The sequence below is a fragment of the Brassica oleracea genome, chromosome C8 (genome assembly GCF_000695525.1).
Source record: "Brassica oleracea var. oleracea cultivar TO1000 chromosome C8, BOL, whole genome shotgun sequence".
NCBI classification, from domain to species: Eukaryota; Viridiplantae; Streptophyta; class Magnoliopsida; order Brassicales; family Brassicaceae; genus Brassica; species Brassica oleracea.
Genome location: NC_027755.1, coordinates 11,705,215 through 11,716,968, shown reverse-complemented (window position 1 = coordinate 11,716,968; position 11,754 = coordinate 11,705,215). Strand labels below are relative to the sequence as shown.

General features: G+C 37.7%; 1 protein-coding gene and 1 long non-coding RNA gene across 2 annotated transcripts; both read right to left on the bottom strand.

Moving 5' to 3' along the window:
- Window positions 1-210: 210 nt before the first annotated feature.
- On the bottom strand, window positions 211-1,064 carry LOC106309982 (ylmG homolog protein 1-2, chloroplastic-like). The gene has a single exon (XM_013747166.1). It carries the CDS (start codon window positions 999-1,001, stop codon window positions 336-338), a length of 666 nt encoding a protein of 221 aa, XP_013602620.1. The 5' UTR covers window positions 1,002-1,064; the 3' UTR covers window positions 211-335.
- An 8,621-nt stretch (window positions 1,065-9,685) lies between these two features.
- On the bottom strand, window positions 9,686-10,024 carry LOC106311521. Its single transcript, XR_001264040.1, has 3 exons — window positions 9,969-10,024; window positions 9,793-9,892; window positions 9,686-9,710 (listed from the first exon to the last, which is right to left on the bottom strand). It is a non-coding gene; the product is annotated as an uncharacterized LOC106311521 (long non-coding RNA).
- Between the last annotated feature and the right edge of the window lie 1,730 nt (window positions 10,025-11,754).

Here is an 11,754-nt window from a genome sequence, read left to right as displayed (position 1 = left end):
ATATATTCCACAAGTAAAGCCAAAAACCACAAATGTTTTCACTTACGAGCTTAGAGGCTGTGGATTTCTTAGCTCACTCAATTAGATGATGCTAAGCCAAATGATTCTAAAACTAGTCTCAAACCAAGTAAGATTCACATGATCATTTCCTATGTTGTTAATTCTTCAGTTATCAATAAGAATCAAAGCTTTTGTATATCGATCCAATTCTAAGCACAAACAAGAACTCAAATTTTATTATTGAAACCAACAACTATATAGTACTCTCAATACATAATGAAAACAACAATCTCCAAATATCCAAAACCTCATAAGATCCATCCACTGGCCAGCTATCATCTGCTATTGTTGAGAATGGAACCCAAAGTACCCAAAACAGCAAAAGCAAGCAAAGGGCTAACATCAAGCGTATCAAATACAGGAGGGATTATGTTCCTGAAGAGATTGAGATAAGGATCACAAAGATCTCTAATGGCGGACAGAGGCTGACGATCCCAAGGAATGTTGGGGAACCAACTGAGCAAAACTCTGACCATCAATACACCACTGTAAATATCAAGCCACTTGGATAAACCCGCGGCAACAACTGTCAACGGCGTGTTGAGATAACCAGCGGGACGGTCGCGAATCGACGCGAAGAACAACGGACCGGAGATTCGGAGAGATGCTTGGAACTGTGGGGATAAGGTTACAACCGCGGCGGAGAGTTTGTGAATTAGGGATTTGGTTACGATCCCAGCTAGAATCGCGAGGGTTGTGATTGATTTGGTTGAGTCGGAGAAGGGGAATCCAGGAGAGGGTTCAATAGAGAATGTTGGATATGGGGATGTGACGGCGGAGACAATGGATTTAGGGGTTTTGTGGAAGAGATTAAAGGTGGGTTTATGGGGAAGAGAGAGGCTGAGAGGAGGATTACAGTGATGGTGGATTGGAAGGAACCTAGGGTTGATGAGGATTGCAGAGCGAAGAGAGAGGATGTTGGTGGCGGAAAAGAAAGCCATTTTGGTTGTTTGGAGCTGGAGAATACTCTCTTTTGTCAAAACTGTCAAATGCTGATATTCTTTTGTCAGCGGGGTTTGTATATAGCCTCATGGGCTAAAAACAAAGAGTACAAATTTATAATTTATAAAGCCCAACGTATAACCAACTTTAGAATAAAAATTGATATCTAAACCACACATAGCTTGGTCACTATGAGCGACACCGACAAGTACAGATATTTTCTCGGTATCGAGCATCTATGCTAATATGGACTACTTATTCTGGAGAAGAACAATATTATCGAGCCAAATTTACATATGGATCTTTCTCCTTAGATAATCTGGAATATTTGGAAGGCAAGAAATGATAAACTCTTCAAAGGAATAAACAGAGATCCACTGGAACTAGTAAGATATGCAGAGAGTGAGTGTCAGGCCTGATTCAATACAAACGAGATATTACCATCTAACCCACAAGTTTAGTGGATGTGGATGGGCTTGGATGGACAGCTTGAGAAAGATTCAACTTATGGGTATACGAAATTATCCACAGAGATAGTATGTCCTGCATTCTGAAGTGGAAGCACTACGATGAGCAATAGAGAGTGTTGGGGTGAAAATCGGTACCGATGAAATCAATGCCAGAAAGTTCTCGAGAAACCTTTCTAAGAAGAAAATAAGAATACGAAAAACTAAAACTTCGTATTTTTAAAACTATTACACAACAAGCTCCTCGTAAGAGATTATTCAAACCATAAAACGAACAATTACCAAGCATCAGAACAACCAAACCATCATCGTCCGACCCATCAGAGAAGTTGGATTAGCCAAGGCCAACTCGCCCAACGGCGAGTTGGATGATGATACACTAAAATTGTGTCTTTTATACTGCAAGCAAACAGTGTTGTTGTAATATTTGAGATTCAATTCCAGAGGACCAGTTAGACTTTATCTTTATGAGTTCAATATCAAGCTAAAACAATGTGGAGGTTTTAAAATTTTTGTATCGTGACAAGCAAGTAACAAGATTAATTAAAGATTTCAGATGATTAAAATGCTTGCCTAGGGTGGTTTAATCGGGTGTTTAGCAAGTGTGAGCCAAACAATTATTCAAGTTCAATTAAGAGCAAGTCTAGAACTCGGATCACTCAAGTAGAACAGTCCACTGTCGTGGTACTGCTCCCTATGCTGATCGATCTTGATACCTAAACTCTCGTTTGGATCAAGACGCGACAGCAAGCAATAGAGATCAAGTCCGATATGTTCACAAAACACCCTAATATCTACTTTCGCTGATTATGGATGCAATGCTCATGCATAACAGATCTAGCAACCTATTACACGGTTAATGAACAGGTTAAACCTAGGATCTAACATTAAGCGGCCAGTTTAATGCAAGCAATAAGAACAGTAATGAATGAAGACAATCGATTTATAACTTATTCATGTTTAGCTCACGGATCTAACACCCTATCACCCTAGACTAAGCAAGTCGACTACTCAGCCATGAACAGAGAAATCACAGAGACAATATATGAAGAAAACATGCTGAATAAATAAATAAATAAGATAGGGTTCAGGAATCTTCTCAAGGCGAGAGAGATGAAGCCTTCTCCCTTTCAAGGGAGCAAATCTTCAAGTACAAAAGTCTCCAATGGTTTCTTGTGTAAAAACTAGCTTAGAATCTATAAAAGAATAAGAAAAGATATATTTGCAGGTCTTTGACGGCCAAGGAGAAAAAAGGGGGAAGCCTTAGGTAAAATCCCGAAATATTTGGAAACTTCCTTAAAAATCTCTGCCGCTGGAACCGGCACTCGGGGTGTTCTGCGCGATCGGGAACAACCATCAAGACTGTTCTGCGTGAAAATCACAAAATTGCACTTTTTTCTGCCTCTTTTGTTCCGGCTGGTCCATCTGCCATCCAATGCAACTCCAGACCTGTAATGACTCGAAAAGGACTAGGAAGACTCGATAAAGACATGAAAACCAATTGAAAATCATATATACAAGATGTCTAAAACACCATATATCTATTCCCCCAGACTTAGATCCTTGTTTGTCTTCAAACAATGCCAAGTATCAAGAACAGGGAGAAAGGTTTGAAAGTGTGGGAACTCTCCTATTCTCAACAACCATACTTTAACCACGAATCTCTGAACCATATAAGCAGTAAAACTAGGACAACACACCCTTATCGGAACCCCACTGACTGTTGTTCAAAAATTGGCTCCATACTCTACATCTCAAACCTGAAAAAGTAACACTATCGAGAAGAACTCCCTATGTTCATTTAAAAGTGGCGTGATCCTCTTATCACATGCATCATTCATGGTAGACGGGCTAGGTGTGAACAGGCTAATTTATGTGAAGCTAAGAGTGTTTAGGGGCTACCAATTTTGTAGTGGATGCAGGATATCGCGCAAAACAAATCAGGGTAGACGGTCTAGGTATTGAACAAGCTATTTGATGGTGGAGTTAAAAGTGTTTAGGGGTTACCATTTTTTAAGAGGATGCATGATATTGCACAAAACTGTAAGAGAGGACGAATCCATTGATGTCCACAGCCTCTACTCGTTTTTGCTTTTTCTAGAAAGACTGTTCTGTTCTGTCTGGATCAGCCATATGGCTGCTCAGATCATCTTCCTGCTCTCCAATCTTTCAACTTGGTACCCACTCTTTTGCTAGACCTTCCAAGTGGCTCATGTTTCTTTGATTTCTTCCCCTTCTCCATCACCTTATTTTCGTTTTTTTAAGACTGATATGGTGATGTGACGAAGAAGGAGGTAATACATGATGGTTCTGAGTGCCACTGGTGGTTCTGATTTCGCAACCATTCTGGTTCTCTTCCCCTGCTCTTGCGAAGTTCATATTGGTTATGGAGTGGTTGTTCCCTTCTGCTTGTTCTCCTCTCTGACCATTTTGCACATATTTGCACATATGACACTGAAAAATAAATGCATGAAGGTGGAATAAAAGCTAAGGTGCACGATGGGAACTAGCTAAAGATGAGCTAGCCACTCGGGATCAGCAAGATGGATAAAAAGGATAAGAAGTCCTGAGTGTGTTCTCGTTTCCCTGATCTAATGCCCATAACAAGAAGAATTTCAGTCAAGCTTAGGTTCAAGTTAGGTGGAGTTAAGTCTACCTAGTGTAACTTGATCGGCTGAAAACTTCTGGAGAATCAAGTGAGATATGTCAAGGTGTTCCAGGTCCATATGTGTGTCTTTCGCCGTTGCTAAGGTCACTGAATAAGATAACTAAAGCCCGAGGTGGTTAGTGATCAACACGGAATAAGGTCCTAATTCCCACAAAGTTTTGACTGACTCAATCCTAAAGACTGACTCAAACTGACTCAAAAGAAAAACAAAAGAAAGAAACGAGTTAGTAAACGACGAAAACCCTCCCCCAGACTTATTTCACACCGTCCCTGGTGCGAAAATAAATCAGAGGGAAGCTGAAAACATGAATAAACATTTTTTTCGGTCGAGATACTTACCTGAGTGAAGCGGGCGCTCCATGAAAATTATGGGTGCTCTATCGTCAGATGGTCGCCTGGAACGGCCGCTCTTTTCAGAGGGCAGGTTGTTCCATTGCTGCAACCCATAATTTTTGAAGTATCTCGGGTTTTTCTTCTTTTTGACCTGAGACTCAATAAACTAAGACAAAAACAAAACCAACTTATATTTACACTTACCAGTGGGTTGCCTCCCACCAAATGCTTGGTTTAAGTCACTACCTTGACTTGGCGACAGGGATCAGTCGGGTTTAGCATGAGGGCTTGTTCCAAAACAAGCTCCACAATCAGACATGTTCAGCTTCAAAACTCTGCTCAACAACCCTCTCACAGCAGCTTCTTCTTTCTCTTTCAGCTCATGTGTGAGAATTACTCTTACTCTAGAGAAAGGTTTAAAGGTACCCTTGCACTTTACCTCATACTCAATGGATTTCTCATCACACAAGCGAGGTATCAAAGTCATTGTAGGATCACTCTTAACCCTTTTCTTCAGGACTCACTACAAGAAAACATGCTAATTCCGACGACCATATTCGTCGGAATTTCGTCGGGAAAACGGCTATTCCGACAAAATTCCGACGAAACTGGTCGTCGGTATGGATTCGTCGGAAAGAAAATATCCGTCGGAAATCTGTCAATATTTCCGACGACTTTCCGACAGATTACGACGGCCAAATATCCGACGGAATACCGACAAAATACTTCGTCGGTAAGACGTTGTCGGTAATTTGTCGGAAAATGTTCCGACCAACAAAGATTGTCGGAATTGTTGATGTGAGAGAAAACCGACGAGAACTCTCTGTCGGAAATTTCCGACGACTTTGTCCATCGGAAATTTTTGACGCCTTCGTTTCATCGGTAAATTCCGACGCTCTGTTTCCGTCGGTTATTTCCGAAGAACTATCCGTCAGAAATGTCGTTGCCAGAGTATTCCGACGGATTTGGTCGTCGGAAACGTCTGACAAATATCCGACGAAATTTTTCGATTTTATCATTTAAAATCATTATTTATTTCTAAATTATTTTATTTATTTTAAAATAATTTTAGATATTTTCATTTTAGATAATCAAATCGATTAAAAACTGAAACATAAAACTAATATTATGGATATTAAGTTTTACATAATTAAAAACATCATATAAAAGTTTCTAATCTTAAAATTCTGCAGGAAATAGTCGCTTCATCTTCTCCATAATGTCTAGGTTTATCCTCTTAGCCTTCGCCACTTCAGCTTTATGTTCTGCTATTGGAGCATCCTGTTGGGCCATCTGTGCAAGAATTGTAGCGTTTTGAGACTCCAACGCTACAATCTGATCATCCTTTTTATGCAGCTCCTCCATAATCATCGGATCAACATATGGAGTTTGTGAAGAAGAAGGATAGGAAGAGGCACGACGAGCCAACCCGACTAAACGACCTTTCTTCTTTGGAACCGCCTTCTAGAATAAATTAAATTAAATATATTAGTTAAATAAAATATAAATGAAATTTTATATTAATGAAATGAGAAATCTAAAAATTACCTCTTCTACCATTTCGTTAACTCGAACTCGGGACAAGTTGGTTGAAGCCGAAGAACCGTCATCAGAGAGGTGCTGAGAAGCTAGATATTCTTGTTTCTGGGATTCTACCAAGTCTATGAAATCCCTAATAAGGGGATTATGAATTTCCCCAGTCTTCTTGTTAGTGTATGCACCCCTCATGACATCGAGATAATCGACGGGATCACCATCATTTGCCGCAACCTAAAAGAAATTTAATTAATATATATATATATATATATATATATAAAGAAAAAATATATAAAACTTACAAGTTGATCCTCCTTAGAGGACATACTGCAAGCACCGAGGTCGTGGACATAAACACCTAGTCCACCACGGTCGCTCAAGCGGTTCTGGGAGTTCCTGGCTGATTGCTCTTCAGTCTCCTCAACTCTAAGTCTTGCCAAACCTTCGAGTTGATAAACTTCGGTTTCTTGTCCTTACGCCATAGCTGTTTCCACTAATAAATCTGATTCCCGTAAATCTCCATGGCCTTTCTGTGGAACGCCTTACGGACGACTTCCGTATCCTCGGATGGCCAGTTAAATTCTTGCTGAAAAACATAGAATTAGTAGAAATATAATAGAAAACTAAAATAAAAAAAAATGAAACAAAATTTAGAGAAATATACCGCAAACTGATGAAAACACAACTCGCGTTCACCTAATGGGACTTTGCTATAGGTCTTATTAGGTTAATGCTCTTGCCAATGCCATTGTGCGACTTGTTGAACCTTAAAAAAACAAGATTATGTGTTACAAAATTCAATGAAAAAAATAAATAAATAAATAAACAAACCATGTATTGTGTCCCTCGGGTAGGGGATGGAGCATGGGGAGATGATGTCGACCTGGTTGTTGAACCAATAGTTCAACACTCATGACACCCGGCTCAGGTGGAGCAGCTGGAACTGAATCTCGAGCTGGAGCAATAGGAACAGAATTTTGCTCCTGCGAAGATGCTGATGCATGAGAATTACACCCCGAATGTGATCGACCTTGTGCTCTAGGACGACGCAGCCTAACCGGAGGAGGAGTACCATCAGACCTAAGAAAGAAAATATCATTAGTTAGATAAATAATAAATATATTTTTAAAAAATGGTTTATATGTAAAAAACATTTTTAATATATGATAACATAAAATATATATATATATATATATATATTAAAAACCTTTTTAATATAAAATAAATATAAAATCGTTTCTATATATATATATATATTAAAAACGTTTTTAATATATGATAACACAATAAATATATGTATTAAAAATGTTTTCAGAATATTATAAATATGCTATATTTATTTTTATTTATTAAAAACGTTTTTAAAATAAGAGAACATAAATATATATATATATATATTAAAAACGTTTGTTATACAGAAATTCAACAAAAAAACATTTTAGATAGGAATTTAACCTTTATAAATTTCATAAAACAACAAATTAACATAACAAACCAAAAATTTACTTCCAGAACATATATAAACAACAACCCAACAACAACAACTCATTTTGTTCATCCTATCCAACAAAATCTAACATTCAAAACATTAAAATCCACATATCTAACAATCAAAACATAAAAATCCACAAATCTAACATCCAAAACCTAAATAAATCAATATAGATGAGAATGTATATGACTTAGATGATTGTGGAAGAGATTTGGGAGATTTTGGTTGAGAATCGCCGGTGAGAGAGAGAGATTTGCGGGGAAAATCGGAGAGATTTTAGAGAGAGAGAGAGGATAAATGAGGAAGAAGGAAGGAGAAACGTTTTATATTTAATGAAACCGACAGAACGAGAGTCGTCGGAATTCTGTCGGAATCCACTTTTGGCAGTGCGCAAATATTTTTGGCGGTCGCTTTCCCGAGTAAGTGAAATTTTCCGAGGGATTTCCGACAAAAAAAATGATTCTGTCGGAATATTTAGAGAAATGTGAATGTCCAAGTTACGATGCAGGTAATATGCTCTATCCATCGGAAAATTCCGACAGATAGAGCATATTACCTGCATGATTTCTGATTGGTTGGTGTGTGGGTTGTCGGATATTCGTCGGAATAATCCTACAGATTTTCGACGGCTCAAGATTTGTGGTTTCAATATTTATTTTGATGATAAATATTACTAATCTTTGATATTAATTATATGATTTGTAGGGATTTCATGAAAAAAATATTTATAGAAATCCATATAACACAAAATTAATATTGTTAAATTAGATAACCGCAACATGTTTGTTTATGTATATAACTGTTTACAAGAGATGTTAAGTATACGGTGATAAATTTTTGTAGATAATTTTTTACATTGAAAAAGTTAAACTATTGTAACTGAACATATTTTAACACACTTAGTATGTGTTACTCGGACATTTTCGGTATCTATTCACACATTTATTTTGATATTTTGTTTTCAAAAATGAACTTCCGTTGGTAATCAGTGGGAAATTTCCGACGGATTTCCGACGAGGTTTAGTTATTCGTCGGAAATTTGTCGGTAAACTTCGATGCAATTCCGGCGGATACCCAAACCTCTAAACGAAACCTCAAAGTTTTTGTAGGCGTCGTAATTCCGTCGGAATATTCCGATGAATTTCCGACGGATGACTACATCTCAAAACGAAACCCCAAAGTTTGCGATCGTAGGAATTTCGTAGGAATATTCCTACGGAATTCCGATGCGTTTTTAAAGAAATCTATTTCCGAGACAGCAATATTTATTAAACGAATGAACTCCAATTTATTTTTTAAAAATTACAGTTATATTTATTTTGGATTTGGAACAACATTCTATAAAAAAACTCCAATAATTTATAAAAGACACTACAATTACTAGTTTTCCAATTTAACATATATGAAAAAACATAAATAACTTATAAAAAATACATATACGATTATACAAATCTACTCAGAATCTGTAGATTCCAAAGAATCAGAATCAGAATCTTCGTCAAACTCTCCAACCTCAGCCTCTGACTCGGAGTGCACAACAGCATCATCGCCAAATTCGGTTAAATCGACGACGAGTTCAACATTTGCTAAATCTTCAACTGGGTTTACGTTGCTGGTAGAGTTTGGTTGCAATGGGTCATTATCAGAACTTCCATGTACTCGTCCTCTTGGATTGATTAACATAACAACGATCCAAGGATCGTCTCTGTATGTAATCCAAGGGTATCTGATGTAGCAAACCTATAATTTAAATTTTGTTATCAGCAAGTAATATGTGAAATGATAATTATAAAGATTAATTATTATGAATAAATTGACATACATGATCAGCTTGCGAAGCAAGAATGAAAAGATCATAATATTGCAGTTTCCTTCGCGAATGTACTGATGTAACACCAAATGCGTCGGTTTTCACACCTCAATCTGGAGTGTTATCATACTAATCACAGTAGAATACAGTGCAGCGCAATCCAACCATACCGGGATACTGGATTTCCAAAATTTCTTTTATGTTTCCATAGTACACATCGTCACCGGATGAAGACGAAACACCAGCATCATAAGTTGTCCTAGAACAACCTTCCTTATGAATTGCGAATGCATATCCCCGAGTACAATATTTTGGATATGACTTCACCACATAGTTTGGTCCACAAACAAATTCGTGTATCCAATCATCCAATATTTCACCTCTAGCCACACCTTCCGTCACCTATAAATATGAACCATGTTAACTAGTGCATTATCGGTGATATGTTACTGCATTAAATAACTAATTTCTTGCACACACTTACATAATTAAGAAGCCATCCAGCAAATTCTTTCGGCTTGAGTTGTTCAAGCTCCTCTTTTGTTGCGTGTCTGTAAGTGAACCGCATCTCTGCCATATAAATCCTGTAAAAAATATCATGTCATTAATCTAAAATCCAACTTATTAATATAATCTTATTAATGAAATAAAATTATTTACCTCTCATATTGTAGAATGTCTTCGCAATTGGTAAGCAAATATGTGTGCAAATGAGCGTGCTCCCTCTCAGTAAGTCTGCGGTTCTTTGGTTTTCCACTAAGTCGTCTAATATCCGTGAAGATGTTCGGGACGTAAACATAATACGTTGCTCTTTCCCCTCCGTCATCATGTCGAGCAGGTCTTCGGTTCTTTGTCTGCACTTCTGATGGAAAGTAATTTTCAGCAAAGTTTGAAGTTTCTTTGTTGATCACCTGTGCGATGATAGATCCTTCAACCTTGCTCAAATTTTTGACTTTCTTCTTCAGGTGAAACATATAACGCTCAAAAAGATACATCCATCTATACTGCACAGGACCACCAAGTTCCAATTCTCTTGCGAGATGAATAGCAAGATGTTCCATGACATCAAAAAAGGAAGGAGGAAATATCTTCTCAAGGTTGCATTGGATCACAGCTATGTTATCCTTCAAATTTTTGATACCCTCTTCAATGACTGATCTCGTGCATAAATCGCGGAAGAATGCACTTATCCCTGCATACATATAAATAAAACAAATTCCATTATAAGTACGTTAATAAGAATAATAAATTAATATGACAACCAACTAAAAAGGTTAAAATATAAAATACCTGCGACTGCTTCATGAACATTTCGTGGTAAAAGTCCTGAAAAGGCAAACGGAAGGAGGCGCTGCATCATTACATTACAATCGTGATTCTTCAAACCAATAAACTTTCCTTCACTTCTATCGATGCAGTTGCGCAAATTAGACGCATAACCGTCTGGAAATATGACACTCTCTGAAATCCAATCAAAGAACTCCTCTTTCGCAGCTTCATTTAACCGGTAAATGGGAACAGGAGCCTTGCCATTCTCATCAACGTGAAGTTCAGACCGATCACAAATATCAACCAAATCCAATCTTGACTTCAAATTATCCTTTGTTTTACCTTGGACATTAAGGATCGTGTTCATCAGATTGTCGAAAAAGTTCTTCTCAATATGCATGACATCTAAATTATGCCGCAACAGATGATCTTTCCAGTATGGAAGATCCCAGAAGATACTTTTTTTTTGTGCCAGTTGTGAAGTAAACCAGCAGCATCGACTGGAACATGTTCATGTCCACCTACGTCTGGCATCCTAGCTGCACCAAAATCTCTGAACTGTTTCAACAAATCATCCCCACTAATTTCAAGAGGAGGACTGTCAAAGACCTTCTTGTTCTACGTAAACAAAGTCCTACTCTTACGATATGGATGATCGGGTGGTAGAAATCTTCTGTGAGAGTCAAACCAACACGATTACCTTCTGTGTTTTAGTTGGAAAGCATCTGTGCTATCTTGGCAATGTGGACATGACAACTGATACACTAAAAATGAATCCTTGCTACTGTCAAGTTAACAGTGGTAATTGTAATATTTGAGATTCAATCCATAGGACCAGTTTACTCTTTACTCTTATGAGTTCAATATTTAGCTGGGAAACAAGTGGGGTTTCAAAATCAATGGTGACGCAAGTAACTAAAATACCTAGAGATTCAAATTCAATTTAAATGAAAGCCGGCTTAGGGTTGTTCATCGGGTGTCAATGCGGAAGCAAACAACTATTCAAGTGCAATGAGGTGCAGTCTAGAACTCGGATCACTCGGCTAGAACAATCCACTATCGTGGACTTGTTCCCTTTGCTGATCGGTGTTGAGTCCTACGCTCTCACTTGGAACAAGACGCGATAGCAAGCCTTAGAGATCAGGTCCGATTAGTTCACTTAATACCCTAATATCTA

Bases quoted from the DNA above. Each gene is read 5' to 3' on its own strand.
- LOC106309982 (XM_013747166.1), bottom strand. From the start codon at position 1,001: ATGGCTTTCTTTTCCGCCACCAACATCCTCTCTCTTCGCTCTGCAATC.